The following is a 12,988-nucleotide window of genomic DNA, read 5'->3' as shown; positions in this document are numbered from 1 at the left end:
TTCGGCGCAACGTTGGCAACTCATTTTCAACGCCAACACACACAAGCACAAGCACAAACACAACATATATATATATATATACCACACACGAGCTTTTGCTTCAAATGTCCAATATATATCCATTTCATTCCTCAATTTGTTCATTAATCACCTATTTGTTTGATATATTCGTCAATGAGATCGAGACGTCGCGCCGCGGCCACGGCATATGGAAGCCGACTTTCTAGATCTAGATCTAGATTGAGCGGTCAATGCGGGATAGTAGATCTAGATCTACATAGGGGGATGTGGGAGATGCATGTTGGAAGGGAAGATTTGCTCAAAAAATATGATTTTGTTTGGTCAAATTAGCTAAATTGGGGATAGGAATAGGCAAAAATGAGCTGGGTTGGGAGAAGGCTCGGGTTTGTGTGGAGGAGTGAGTGTAGTGGCTTGTGAGTGCTGGTTGGTGGCTGAAATATCTCTCAGGTTACTGCCGGCGCACCAGGACCTGGGTGCGCCGGCAGTATATAAGGCACCCGGCTATATCTGCTTCAGGCCAGGCCCACGGAACATTGCCGGCGCACCAGCCAAGGGGCGCGCCGGCAATAGCAAATTACCGCCGGCGCGCTCCTGGGCTGGTGCGCCGGCAATGTTTCGTGGGCCTGGCCCGAATTGGGCGAGGCCATGCCAGGAAAAAGCGTCGGCGCGTCGAATCAACTGGTGCGTCGGTAGTGGGCCGGCATCGCCGGCGCGGCTTGTTCTTGGTGCGCCGGCAGCACGTTCCACCGGCGCATCCATAGGGTGGTGCGCCGGCACCACTTGCCTCCACCTATAGGCTTTTTCCTAGTAGTGCTTAATCTGTCTAGTTTATCTATCTCCTCCAGGAAATCTCTTTTTAAATTTTTGTTTTACCCTTCAACGTTCCCATTCCACCCTTGTAAAGTTTGCCTCATATTACGCATTCTATTTTGCCAAACATCTTCAATATTCCTTCCTTTATAATGTTTATTCTATTAATTAGAATTATTTTTTTCAAATCTAAAAATGGCCGAATGTTTAGGGTTTTCCCCTGTCTTTATCAACAAAGGAGTATGATCTAATAGTACTCTATTTAGAGCCAAGGTAGTCACTAAGGGATATTTTCCCTCCCAGGCTGGAGAGACTAACACTCTGTCCAAAAGCTCATAATTAGGGTCGCTTTTGTGGTTATTTGACAAAATGTATTTTTTACCACTAAGAGCTATATCCATTAGTTCGCCCTCAACAATAATGAATTGAACAACATACTCCATCTATTATAACCACCTGGCTTGTTCTTGTCACTATCTCTTCTTTTTTTTTGCGAGGACTTGTCACTATCTCTTCTAGTTAAATTGAAATCCTCATCAATTAACACTGGTAGGTTTAATTTGTTGATGAACTGTGCTAGTTCAATCAAAAAAACAACTTTACCAGTTTGGCGAGCATCTCCATAAACTACAATGAGATTCCAAGAAAAGACATCGACCTTATTACTTTTAACTCTTAACACAATAAATTCTAGTTTCTTTCTCTAACACTTGGAAAGTAGTCTCGTTAACACCAACTAAATTGCCTCCCGATCTGCCTCTAGATGGAATACTAGTCCAATTAAAAGCAAGATTACCACAGAGAGAATTTAAAATTTCCTCGGTATATTCTTGCATAATTGTCTCTTGGATTCCAATGAAGCCAACCGAGGAGGTGATGGTTGTATCACGAATAAAGTATCTCTTAATTATGTCCCTGATCCCGCATCTATCCCAAATAAAACCAGTCAACATTTCTTTTTTCCTTTCTGCCTCTTCAACACAGTTCTCACATGTGTTTTGATACAGAAAACTTCATTAGAAGATTTTCTCACCAATCCCCCAACCAGAGGAGAAAATTACAAAAAACCACCACATATCAGGCAGATGTTTCAAAAAACCACCACTATACGAAAATGTTTCAAAAAACCACCACTCTAAGGCTAACAAGTAACAAAAAGCACTGATCCTTGTCTAACACTGGTCTAATGACGAAACTGACATCTAGGGCCCACTGTCAGGCTGACGTGGCTGTAAAAAACGGTCAACGAAAGCCATAGATGAAGGGTTACAAAATTTTGGGTTTTTTTTGTAAGTTATCATGGGGCCCACTGTCAGTCATCTCTCTCCTTGTTTCTTCTCCCTTTCGACCCCTTCTTCTCTGTCCACGGGACCTAAATTTCTGGCACCATCAGCGACGCTGGCACGTCCGCACAGGTAGGAGTCCGGGCAGGACCGGCACCGGCGAACCTGGACAGGGAGGCGTCACACCGTCCGCTATGCCAAAGAGCCCGCACGGGATGGAGGCCGAGAAGCGCCGGCGGCGCGCTGCCGGCAACGCTGCACAGGGAAGCATCCTCGCCGCCCGCGATTACAGCGAGACCACACGAGCAGGAGGAGATCCGGCTCCGGCAAAGGGCGGGCGTGGCCGAGCTCCAGCTCCAGCGAGGCGGTCGCGACGGGCATGGCGAGCTCCGGCTTTAGCAGGGGCGGGCGGCCGCGGCGAGCTCCGGATCGGCAGGGGCGGGCGGCCGCGGCGAGCTTATTCTCTGGCAAGGGGGCGGCCGCGACCGGCTGCGGCGAGCTCCGGCTTGGGCAGAGGCGGGCGCGTCGCGGCGAGCGCCGGCTCCGGCAAGGGGCGGCCGCGGCGAGCTTCTGCTCCGGCAAGGGGACTGAGCAAGGGGACGGAACTGGGGGTCGCGAGGGGCGGCGCCGTTGCCGGAGACGGAGCTGGAGAGGCGGGATTTGCTACCACTGCGCCGCCGTCGATCTGCGAGCACGGGCGTCACCGTCGTCCGCCGAGCTACGAGCGTGGGCTGCCGCTGCGCACGCGGGATGGCCGCCGCCGCTGGCTCCTCTTCGATGGCATCCAGCGAGAGGCCACGACGCCGCCGCGGGAGGCCACGACGTCGCAGCGAGATCCCACGATGGTCTCGGCTTGCTCAGGCTCGCACGGTCAACGTGTGGGTCCCACAAAAATTATAGGAGAAGTAGAAAAATAAAAAAGAGAAAAGTAATGCTATCTGACAAGTGGGTCCCACTGTAATTTATAAATAAGCCCAAAGCTAGAACCAATATATGGGGCTCCTCTCTTTCTCATTAATCAGTTGCCACATCAGCATGCCAGCGGGATCCACATGTCAGTCAGGCCATTAAACCAGTATTAGAGACGAGTCAGTGCTATATGTTGCGTGTTACCCGTAGAGTGGTGATTTTTTGAAAATTTTCTGAATAGTGATTGCTTTTTGAAACCACTGCCAGATATGTGCAAGTCAGGTGGGAAACAATCTAAATTTTGCTCTTCCTCATTTGTTCCAGAAGAGGCCAAACCCAACAACTCCTGAAGAATTATGTCTACTACAGCTGGCTGAAGTATCACATCTTCAGGTTCAGTGACAGGCGTTTTTTTGTTTTTTACTCTCATGAAAAATATTAACACATGCTTGTTCTTGTGCTCTAATAAGTTTCAGATTATTCTCTACCATGTCAATCGAAGTCCCCAAACTAACACCAACACTTTCCGCTGAACCTGAAGATGGCCCACGGTGGATCCCTTCCACCTTTCTGGTCCTCCTCAATACCCTCCATGATGAGCATCAAAATGATATCCTCGGTCTCGTCATCATCAATAAAATATTCTATCTGAATCACCTAAATATGATGAGTCCTCACGAAAAAGAACTCCACGAACGGACTCATGGACAAACTCATCCAAAAATATTTTTAATTCCAAAAAAATATGGACAATTCGACCAAAAATTATTTGCATGAATTACCAACCAAGGGCCGAAGGGCTTCACGGCGAACTAGGCAGATCATGGGCTAGTTCTCACATCATGGAACAACACAAACAACATAGTTGAACTAACCGTATGGCAAAACTAACCAATTAGCTAAATTTTCTTTTGAATCAAATTCTGTAGTAAGTTGGGATGATGCTCCACCTAGTTTTATTATTCCTTTTCTACTGGATGATGTAACTATGTTGGCTTCTAAATAAAATGCGCCGTATGGCTTTCCCCTCAAAAAACCGTATGGCAAAACTATTCTTGGGTAATTTTGTTCTTAAGCTAAACAGTGGGTTTTCCCATTGCATTTCTTTTATAGATTTTCGAATAAAGAGTTATTTACAAACTAAGAGCTAAGTTTTAGAGAGGCTGGGATGCCCCTTGCATCGGAAAAACAAGGGCACAATACCTCGTGCTCGGGTGGGTTTTCTCGTTGCTTGGTTTTTAAAATAGATTTTCGAATTAAGAGTTATTTGCAAAATAGTGATCCCGATAAGATCAGCACCGGCTAACAATAGCAAACCGATAAACGCTCCATGTTAATCCTAATCCAACAGAAATTTTACCACGGTCAACATTATCCAGTACGTACATCCTCCGGGGCGCTATAAATAGGCTGCACCCTCTCCGTGCTCTCCTCATCACACCATCCTCCTCCCGGCGCTTCCTTCCTTTCTAGAACCTTCGATCGTAGCTCGTGCTCCTGCTTTCTTCTTCGCTTCGCGATGGCCGTCGATCTCACCCCGAGGCAGCCCACCAAGGCGTACGGCGGCGAGGGTGGCGCGTACTACGAGTGGAGCCCCGCGGAGCTGCCCATGCTCGGCGTCGCCTCCATCGGCGCCGCCAAGCTCTCGCTCGCCGCCGGCGGGATGTCCCTCCCCAGCTACTCCGACTCAGCCAAGGTCGCCTACGTCCTCCAAGGTATCATCGTGCTGCCCATCGATTCCCTCGTTCCGCGTTCGCGCATAGTTGGTTGGTTGTTCCGTTTCGAGTGCGTTCGATCCGAAGTACTCGTATTCGATGCTGGTAGTTCGTAGATGGCCACGGATTTCTCCAGTAAATTCTCTATACAGTAATTTGAATCTAATGCAGTAGTAGATTCAACTTGAACAGAGCTGTCGCTACGCAATTTTCTGCCGACTGCATGATAAGATCAGTTCTAAAGTCCACATTTATTTGTTCGATAACCAAAACTGTTCGATGCTGGTCTCTGGGGGACTCGATATTTTGTTCGTAGATGGACAGTTTCATTCTGTTAAGTTAGATCGAATGTACTGCGTAGTAGATTGGAGTTCAGTTATCAGTCTGACTACACGATGTGCGTCAGGTTATCTGTCTGCATCGGACATCACTTAACTGGAATTAATAACAACAGTAGTTCTGAGCTAGATATTGGTTTACTGAAGTGATCGTTATCTGAAATCAACACATAAAACTTGTGCCTCAGCCTGTATTTAAATTGCGCAGTCACAACATGGATCGGTCATGTCGTCTACTTTGATCAATACTGGTTTCACATCTCTTCTGTTTTAGAATTGATTCGTTGCAGTAAATTATCATACTAAATCGTTGGCACGTGTATCTAACTGTCGTTTCTGGTTTTGACAGGCAAGGGAACCGTCGGCATTGTCCTGCCTGAGGCCACCAAGGAGAAGGTGGTGGCGGTGAAGGAGGGCGACGCTCTGGCGCTCCCCTTCGGCGTGGGCACCTGGTGGCACAACACCGGCGAGTCAGCCACCGAGCTCGTCGTCCTCTTCCTCGGCGACACCTCTAAGGGCCATAGGCCCGGCCAGTTCACCAACTTTCAGCTCACCGGCTCCAGCGGCATCTTCACGGGCTTCTCCACGGAGTTCGTCGGCCGCGCCTGGGACCTGAAGCAGGACGACGCGGCCAAGCTGGTCTCCAGCCAGCCGGCCTCTGGCATCGTCAAGCTCGCGGCGGGGCAGAAGCTCCCGGCGCCCGTCCCCGAGGACCGCAAGGACATGGCGCTCAACTGCCTGGAGGCCAAGCTGGACGTGGACATCCCCAACGGCGGCCGCGTGGTGGTGCTCAACACCGCCAACCTGCCGCTTGTGAAGGAGGTCGGGCTGGGTGCTGACCTTGTGAGGATCGACGCCCACTCCATGTGCTCGCCCGGGTTCTCCTGCGACTCGGCGTACCAGGTGACGTACATCGTGCGCGGCAGCGGCCGCGTGCAGGTCGTCGGCCCTGATGGCAAGCGCGTCCTGGAGACCCGCATCGAGGGCGGCAGCCTCTTCATCGTGCCCCGCTTCCACGTCGTGTCCAAGATCGCCGACGCCTCCGGCATGGAGTGGTTCTCCATCATTACCACCCCCAAGTAAGAAACGCAAGCTAATTGTTGTTGTTGGCATTGCATTTGTGTTGTTCATTTCCACGGTGATCGAGCTGAACGACTATGTGTGCTTGTGTGTGCAGCCCGATCTTCAGCCACCTTGCGGGGAAGACCTCGGTGTGGAAGGCCATCTCGCCCGAGGTGCTGGAAGCGGCGTTCAACACGACGCCGGAGATGGAGAAGCTCTTCCGGTCCAAGAGGCTCGACTCGGAGATCTTCTTCGCCCCAAACTAGAAAATCATTCATCGTCTTAAGAGTTAGGAAATAAATAGTTTTAAGAGATTCGAGTGTGTCAGTTAAGCTTGATATTATGATTTTGATCGATCACCTCAGCCATTCTATCATAGTTTCTTCTGGCAGAACAAAATGTTACTGTCAGGGTGTCGTTTGTTAATTCGAGCGTGTGCTTGTGACCATCCGAGCTGGTTTCGGAGCAATCGATATATCGTTTGGTATTTACATATCTTATGTGTGAAATGTTGTCTGATATATCCTTTGGTCTTGCTGATGATGCAGTCAATTTATCAATTTATTCTCTAGCATCTCCAAAAAATTAAGCGTTCTGAAGTTTTTTCATTCCCTCTTTTGTTTCTTTTGTACATATTCGGTGTGCTGGGCCGTTTCCTTTACCCAGCTGCAATCACATTCATTTGCGTACATTCGTACCAAAATTTCATTCATCACATCTTGATTCACATGACAACCAGCAAATAAGACCATCCAAGTTCCAATGCTGACACTATCGCACTACCTGGACATAACCTCTGTTTTTTTTTTCACATTGCCACAACATAACCTCAGCATCCAAGCCAACAAAGATTTCTGCATGAGTCATCCTATTGTAAACCAACTCAAAGAATAAACCTGGCACTGCACAAATGCAAACCCCAAAACCGACGAGCCGAGCTAGGCATCATCGCCCTTTCAATCACCGTTTTATCCAATTATCCTCTCCTGGAGACTAACACCACTACTTACCCAGGATGGTGATTATAGTTGCAAAAAATGCTCCTTCACTTTACACAGAGGCTAACACTGCCTAAGGCAGGCAAGACTAACACCCATAGAGACAAAAACAGCTATACTACCTCTTCTATACCATGGGTTAACCTTCCCCCCCCCGACCCCGATGATATGTGCACTTAGACTAACTATATTTACCATTAGCCTCAATCAAATGCCTGCCTGGGCCCTCCAGTTCGTGATCTCACTCAGAAGCCGCAGGTTAGGCACCAGCGTCTTGTTAGGCAGCCGCGCTTTTGTCACTGGGGACACGTCAATATCGCACAGGTACATCTCCATCGCGTTGCGCTCGTACGAGTGCCCGTCCGCGGCGATGCATGGGTCCTTCATCATCCTCTGCACCAAGCATACAAACTATCAGTCACAAATCCGTGCGTGTTGTTTTTATCAAATGATCTATCTATCAACGGAACATTGAACACATACATAATCTCAGTTACACATCCATTCTTTTGTTACCTTGAGTATTGGGCACATGAAGTGGCTGGGCGGCTGGGGCAACTCTGCCGCGGCCTGCACTGGCTCAAACAGAGCAGCCACGAGATTATTCAGCCGTTCCAGCTCTACCGCCACCTTGCTCCTGAGGTCAGGCCGGCTCTTGCTCCGCATTTCTAGACAGCTTAGGGCCAGGTTAGCTAGATCATACGCTTCTTTCAAGGGCCAGCTCCCTGCACTCTCATCCAGCACACCCAAAAGTTCAGCATCTTCCACTGCTCGCTCCACTACTTCAGGCAGCCCAATCGGAGGCCTTGCCGTCAGCAGCTGAAGGATCACCATGCCAAAAGAGTACGTGTCAGACTTCACGGACACCTGCCCAGTTCTCTGGTACTCTGGGTCTAGGTAGAACAGTGTGCCTGCCACACCGGTCTTCTTGTACACCGTGAGGCTTGACAGAGTATCCTTCAGTGGGACTAGTGTTGACAGGCCAACATCGCCAATCTTGCTGACTAGGTTGGCGTCGAGGAGCACATTTTCAGGCTTCAGGTCACGGTGGATGATCGGGTTGGGCTTTGTGTTGTGAAGGAACAGAAGGGCTGACACGATTTCCTGGGCGATGCGGAAGCGGTGGAACCATGCGATTGGAGGTGTGTCATTTATGCGTTGCAGACGGTCCGCGAGGCTGCCGTTCTCCATGTACTCGTACACCAAGCAGCCCCTGTCCGGACAGGCTCCGAGGAGCATCAACAGGTGTGGGTGGCGTATCCTGCTCAGAACCTCGAGCTGCAGAAATAGTCACTTGTTTAAACATTTGAACATCTAACTTCACTTGAGATAAAAATTCTCGTTTAATAGTACAGACATCAGACATGGACAGGTTCTCAGAAAATTAAATGAAATACACAGAGGCCAAAACAGGCAACATTCAGCAAAAAATACGGGAACACCACCTTATCTATCCAAGTGGTTGTTTCTCTTTTCACCAAAATGAATGACCTTCACAAGATGGCACACAGTTTCACTATGCTATGAAAAGTCAGTTAAAATACAGTGTTACTAGAAGAAGCACAAAATGTAGGCAATACCTCTTGGTTGAAATGCTTGGTACTGGTCTTGTCATTAGAATGGAGGACCTTTATTGCTACTTCTAAGTCATTGAGATGGCCCCTGTAAACTGTTCCATTAGATCCAGTTCCGATCTTGCGTGACTCTGAGAATGATGATGTGGCGTTATCAATCTCCTCCCATGTGAACGTCAAGTATGAGTTGCCTTGAAGTACAGAGCGCTGCTCCAATCCCGGCTTCTTATCAGCGTCTTTGGATGTCTGTGCCAGCAGCCTATTTTTCTGCATAACCTCCTCTGCGGCAGCTAATTCAACCACCTGATATCAATAAGGATCAGAGGTAAGATCATTTAAACATTTCTGCTGAATTCAACCACCTGACAGCAGCAATACCACTGACTTGCCTGATGAGATGCATCGACAGACTCGAGTTTGTATGCCCCCCGTATCTCTCTCAATTCAAGCCTCAGCTTTTCGAGCTCTGTATCGAGATCAAACTGCACTGTATTGACAGCATCCTGCATTGGAATGGTCTCAGAAGAGTTAGTATGCAATCTGCAAAGACATACCATGTTTCATTCACCTTTTTTCCGGAGCAACAGTTAATTTACCAAATCAAGGAATGCATCTATAATAATTCAAGAACCATTAGGCCCATGTAAACTTGACAGTAACTCGTTATCATGCAATGTACTGTAGCCCATTTAACTGGATTAGTGTGGAAAAAAGTATCAGATCAGAAGCTTTCTGTTGGACGTCTAAATACTTTTGAGTGAAGACACGCATATCATTTTAAATACAGTCAGTAACCAAGAAATTGCACCACTAACCTTGTTGTCTGAAAGCATTAACTGCCGCAGTGAGTTATCTTGTGTTGGCACCTTGCCCGAACCCCGCAATCTACTTGCGATAGAGCTTTCAGCAATTCTGTCATTGTCGTTGTATACTGTTGCCCTTCCAGTGAGATGATCATATAGAGTAAACGAGACATGACTTTCAGAAGATGCAGTACTTTGGAGATTCCCTGATGCCAAGTTGGAGCGTGGCAGGCTTGGAAAACCAGAGAGACCCTGTCCTAAACTGTTGTCATTCAGATCTGATGAGACAAGAGAACAAGTAACGTTCAGATGATGAATGAGAAGGGGAGATAAGGAACTCCAACTTATCTTTGCGTTTTAGATCAAAACGGAGCAAATATTTGGTGTTAGGTTGACAACTGGGGACGGCATACCTGATACCAGGGACGAATCCTCTGAAAACACTTCGGTGCTGGAGCTGCTGGAGTTGCCTTTCGGTACCCCAGAGCCAGTGGTCGCGTCAATCCCTGATCCAGGAGCGTAAACCGAAGACGACCCATCCTTTGAAACAATATACGCTGTGCAAAAGCTGGGGACACCCTTGCAGATTTTGGAGGACGTCCTACATACATAAGACATGTCATCCATTGCGATCAAACGGAAGCATGCACATCCATCGTCATGAATCAGTACAGCACAAGAACGATGAGCTGCTGCCTACCTATTAAAGAAGCCCCTGCTGGCACCGACGACGAGGGTCTGTATCTGGTGCTGAGCAACAAGATTGGAAATGGTATCCGCGACATCGTTCCCGTTAACAAGCACTACTTGAGCATCAACCTGGGCCAAGTAATCAGCAAAACAGAGTTAAGCAACAGATAAGGGGACTGACACAATTCGCCAAGTAATCAGTAAAACAGATTCAACCAACAGATAAGGGGACTGACTCAATCAGTCGAGAACAGGAAACAGAACTGCACTTGCTAGGATCGATATAAAAAAAGGCAACTCGAATGAACCAGGCGCGCACCTTGTTTTCGTCACAGGTTTCCTTGCAGCCGGCAAGCATCTTCTGCGCCTTGACCCACACTTCCTGGACGTAAGCCTCTGCGATTTCGGGGCGCACTTGGTCGATTGGGAGGTAGTTCCCCACTGGAGCTAAGCCATAGAAGAGGCATTTCAACAAACACGTGGTAAGCACAGCACAGCGGCGAAACAACTCTGAAGCAAGAAGAGCAAGGAGACGGGAATCGAGGGTGTAGAAGAGCAAGGAGACGGGAATCGAGGGTGTAGAAGAGCAAGGAGACGGGAATCGAGGGTGTAGAAGAGCATACGTTGTGTGGGCACAGCCAGGACCGGGGTGAGCACATGGATGAGCCTGAAGGCGGCAGCGGCCGGGGCGGCGGGGTTGTTGGCGAACTTGGCGAGAGCCCAGCGGAGGACGTTGGCGCTGGATGTGGAGCCGCTGAGGGCCAGCCCGACCGTGGGAACCGCTTCCGCTCCGGCCCGCCCCGCTCCGTCCTGGGTGGCCATCGCTCGATCACCGCGCGCGTGCCTGGTTCGTCGGAAACGAGAGGGGCAGGGCAGTCAGCAATGGCGGAAGACGTTAGTTAATTACCGATGGCGTTGGTCGGAGAAGAGCAGAGGCGCGCGCGCGAGGGCTCCGCTCCGTCGCGGATGCTCGCTCGCCGCGCCCGCGGCTTGACCGCGCCGGCGCCGCGCGCCGCTAGCGAGTAGAGGCTAGGGTATGGTCTCTCCTTCCCGCGCGCGCGCGGCGCACGCTAGGGCTAGTCGGCTTGGTGCGCGCGCGCGCGCTGCGTTCGGTGGAGGATGGAGCGGAGCGGAGCTTACCCCGCGTCGCCGGGCGCGGCGGCGGTGGCTCCCTTCGGCCGGCGAGGCCACCGGAGCTTCGCTTCGCTGGGTACGGGCGGTGCGTGGCCGTTACGAAAGTGGAAGAGCTTTTGCTTCTGGTTTGGTTTTGGCAGGAGGATATGGTGAGTTGGCGACGGGCGGGCGGGCTCGCCGAAAATGGGGAACCGAGGAGGTTCTAGTAGTTTCCGGGATGGGCCAACACCGACATCGGCCCACTTCGTATGGACGTTTGGGGGACCCACGCATCACCAAGAATATGGGCCGGCCAGTTTAACTTCTTTCTGTTTTTCTTGTTTTTTTTTTGATTCTTTCAAATTTTAATTTCCCATTACAAACGGAATGACCTAGCACAGGTGGTGGACTGGTGGTCCTAGCGACTAGGGTTTTCAGCCTCCATCGACATAATCTGTTCCGGTGGTTTCCTTATCCTTCTTAAAGATCGTGATCCCTTATCGCTAGAGGGTGCTAAAGTTTCGAGCGATTGCTGAAAATGATGTTGTCAAGTTATGCATCAGATGCGGCGAATCGAGCAAGCGGGTTTCGATGCAGGACATCTGAGAATCTCAACGGCATGCTCCTTCGCTTGGGAACCGTGGAAGACCGAGGAGGGTATCAAGTGGATGGGGTTCACCTTGAACTACTTCAGCCCAAAAAAAATTCAAACATATGAAGACGGCTCGGAGTCGGCTAAGGAGGTGAAATTTACTACCCTCGAAAAATAGTTTACTTATGTGGAAATTTATTTTGAGACCAGAGAGCTGCTCGAAAGCTATTAATATTAATTTCAGATTTCTTGCTTTCTCAAGGTCACGTTACATAAAGAGAATCGTATCATCGGCACATTAGATAGTCCACAATCCACTAGTTGTGGCACTACATCTTCAATTTTCCATCACTTTTTGCACGCTCTATGATTATGACTAACATATCGGTCACTATATTAAATAGCATTGACTTTCCTTAATCATTTTTTCGGTTGAAAGTATCTACCAACGTAATCATTGACATTGATAGCTACACTTCTGCCGAAAACAAAATTATCACTAGTAGCATATGGGTCTTCAATACTGACGATTGAGAAATCCGTCAGCGACTATCTTTTTCTATGACGATACAGTGTTTTCGCGTCATAGATGGTGATTTGGGCCGCTCGGCCCGAAAAAATAGTGACAGGCGAGGTCTAAACGTCAACGATTGTGCATAAATGAGCGTCGCGGGTGGTGGGCGGCCCGAACTGCGGAGTCAGCAGCGGGGCGTCACAACAACTGGGCTTCGGGCCGGTGGACACACCTAAAACACACTCTGCATGCTTCTGTTCACGTACTTTTCTGTCTGCCCGTACAACAGTCTAATGTGTGCAGCACTGGGACCCATATTTGTAAGGGGAGACATCCAGTGTCTGCACACATGTACCTAGCCTGCAGCACTCGGGCCCGCATGTTAGGTACCGACATGGCCCACTTACGTGGGACCACCCGTTCCGACAGTCTCCAGGCATGCGAAGTGGACCAGCAGTACCACCAACATGGGTTCCACATGTCAGTTGCCATGTCAATTTTTTTTACGCACGTGCCAGCACAAGTGTTTGACTGCCATCAATTCTGGACGCATGGCCCCGCTGGTC

General features: G+C 49.3%; 2 protein-coding genes across 3 annotated transcripts; one reads left to right on the top strand and one right to left on the bottom strand.

Moving 5' to 3' along the window:
* The first annotated feature begins 4,472 nt into the window (after positions 1 to 4,472).
* On the top strand, positions 4,473 to 6,625 carry LOC127343195 (glutelin type-D 1). The gene is made up of 3 exons (XM_051369316.2): positions 4,473 to 4,738; positions 5,426 to 6,155; positions 6,254 to 6,625. Exons 1-3 carry the CDS (start codon positions 4,543 to 4,545, stop codon positions 6,402 to 6,404), a joined length of 1,077 nt encoding a protein of 358 aa, XP_051225276.1. The 5' UTR covers positions 4,473 to 4,542; the 3' UTR covers positions 6,405 to 6,625.
* Positions 6,626 to 6,815: 190 nt separating this feature from the next.
* Positions 6,816 to 11,170, bottom strand: LOC127343205 (U-box domain-containing protein 35). Of its 2 annotated transcripts, none has more exons than XM_051369331.2 (9): positions 10,827 to 11,170; positions 10,523 to 10,644; positions 10,214 to 10,332; positions 9,927 to 10,114; positions 9,526 to 9,791; positions 9,100 to 9,213; positions 8,717 to 9,013; positions 7,653 to 8,414; positions 6,816 to 7,529 (listed from the first exon to the last, which is right to left on the bottom strand). In XM_051369331.2, exons 1-9 carry the CDS (start codon positions 11,023 to 11,025, stop codon positions 7,344 to 7,346), a joined length of 2,253 nt encoding a protein of 750 aa, XP_051225291.1. In that variant the 5' UTR covers positions 11,026 to 11,170; the 3' UTR covers positions 6,816 to 7,343. The 2 variants fall into 2 exon arrangements, with proteins under 2 accessions (XP_051225291.1, XP_051225286.1); XM_051369326.2 differs by having other exon boundaries at positions 10,523 to 10,650; positions 10,827 to 11,150.
* Between the last annotated feature and the right edge of the window lie 1,818 nt (positions 11,171 to 12,988).

The sequence above is a fragment of the Lolium perenne genome, chromosome 1 (assembly GCF_019359855.2).
Source record: "Lolium perenne isolate Kyuss_39 chromosome 1, Kyuss_2.0, whole genome shotgun sequence".
Lineage (NCBI taxonomy): Eukaryota > Viridiplantae > Streptophyta > Magnoliopsida > Poales > Poaceae > Lolium > Lolium perenne.
This window is presented reverse-complemented; position numbering and strand designations above follow the sequence as displayed.